At 64.9% G+C, this 784-nt stretch overlaps 1 protein-coding gene across 1 annotated transcript in view; it reads left to right on the plus strand.

The window, feature by feature from the left end:
• The window catches only part of LOC103806726 (heat shock 70 kDa protein 12B-like), a gene marked incomplete at its 5' end in the record, with an annotated part of 3,119 nt that extends 2,655 nt beyond the window's left edge, over window positions 1-464 (plus strand). Inside the window, one exon of the mRNA XM_009079434.1 lies at window positions 7-464. Within this exon, the coding sequence (XP_009077682.1) occupies window positions 7-464 (458 nt within the window). The remainder of the gene's footprint in view (window positions 1-6) is intronic.
• Between the last annotated feature and the right edge of the window lie 320 nt (window positions 465-784).

A 784-nucleotide genomic window follows, 5' to 3' on the forward strand; every position in this document is an offset into this window, starting at 1 on the left:
CCGTAGTGCGGGTGCGCCGCTCCCCCCTCACCTACGGCGTGGGGGTCCTCAACAAGTTCGTGGAGGGGAAGCACCCGCGGGAGAAGCTGCTGGTCAAGGAGGGCAAGAAGTGGTGCACGGACATCTTCGAGAAGTTCGTGGCCATGGATCAGTCGGTGGCCCTGGGGGAGGTGGTGCAGCGCAGCTACTGCCCCGCACGGCCCGGCCAGCGCAGGACCCTCATCAACATCTACTGCTGCGCCAGGGACGGGGTGGTGTACATCACCGACCCGGGCGTGCGCCGCTGCGGCACCATCAGCCTCGAGCTGGGGGACGAAGGGCACGTGGGGCCCGAGGGGGATGCGCGGGCACGGCGTGAGATCCGCACCAGCATGCAGTTCGGGGACACCGAGATCAAGGTCACTGCCATGGACATCCGCACCGCCAAGACCGTCCGGGCCACCATCGACTTCCTCTCCAACTGAGGCGTCCTGGGACCTCACACCATGGGCTTCGTCTACAGCTGAGAGAGCCTGGACCTGACACCATGGGCTTCCTCTCCAGTTGAGATGCCCTGGGTTGTGCCACCATCAACTTCATCTCCAGCTGAGACCCTGGAACATGCCACCATGGACTTCCTCTCCAACTGTGAGACCTCCAGTGCCATGGGGACCCCTTGGAATATGCCACCATGGACTTTCTCTCCAGCTGAGCCCCCCCCAGGACCTGCCACCCACTGTGCCCCCCCAGACAGAGGGGACCCCCAAAGTGCTGTTTTGGGACCCCCATGGGGGGCTGGGGGCTG

This window comes from Acanthisitta chloris, unplaced genomic scaffold (assembly GCF_000695815.1).
Source record: "Acanthisitta chloris isolate BGI_N310 unplaced genomic scaffold, ASM69581v1 scaffold28557, whole genome shotgun sequence".
NCBI classification, from domain to species: domain Eukaryota; kingdom Metazoa; phylum Chordata; class Aves; order Passeriformes; family Acanthisittidae; genus Acanthisitta; species Acanthisitta chloris.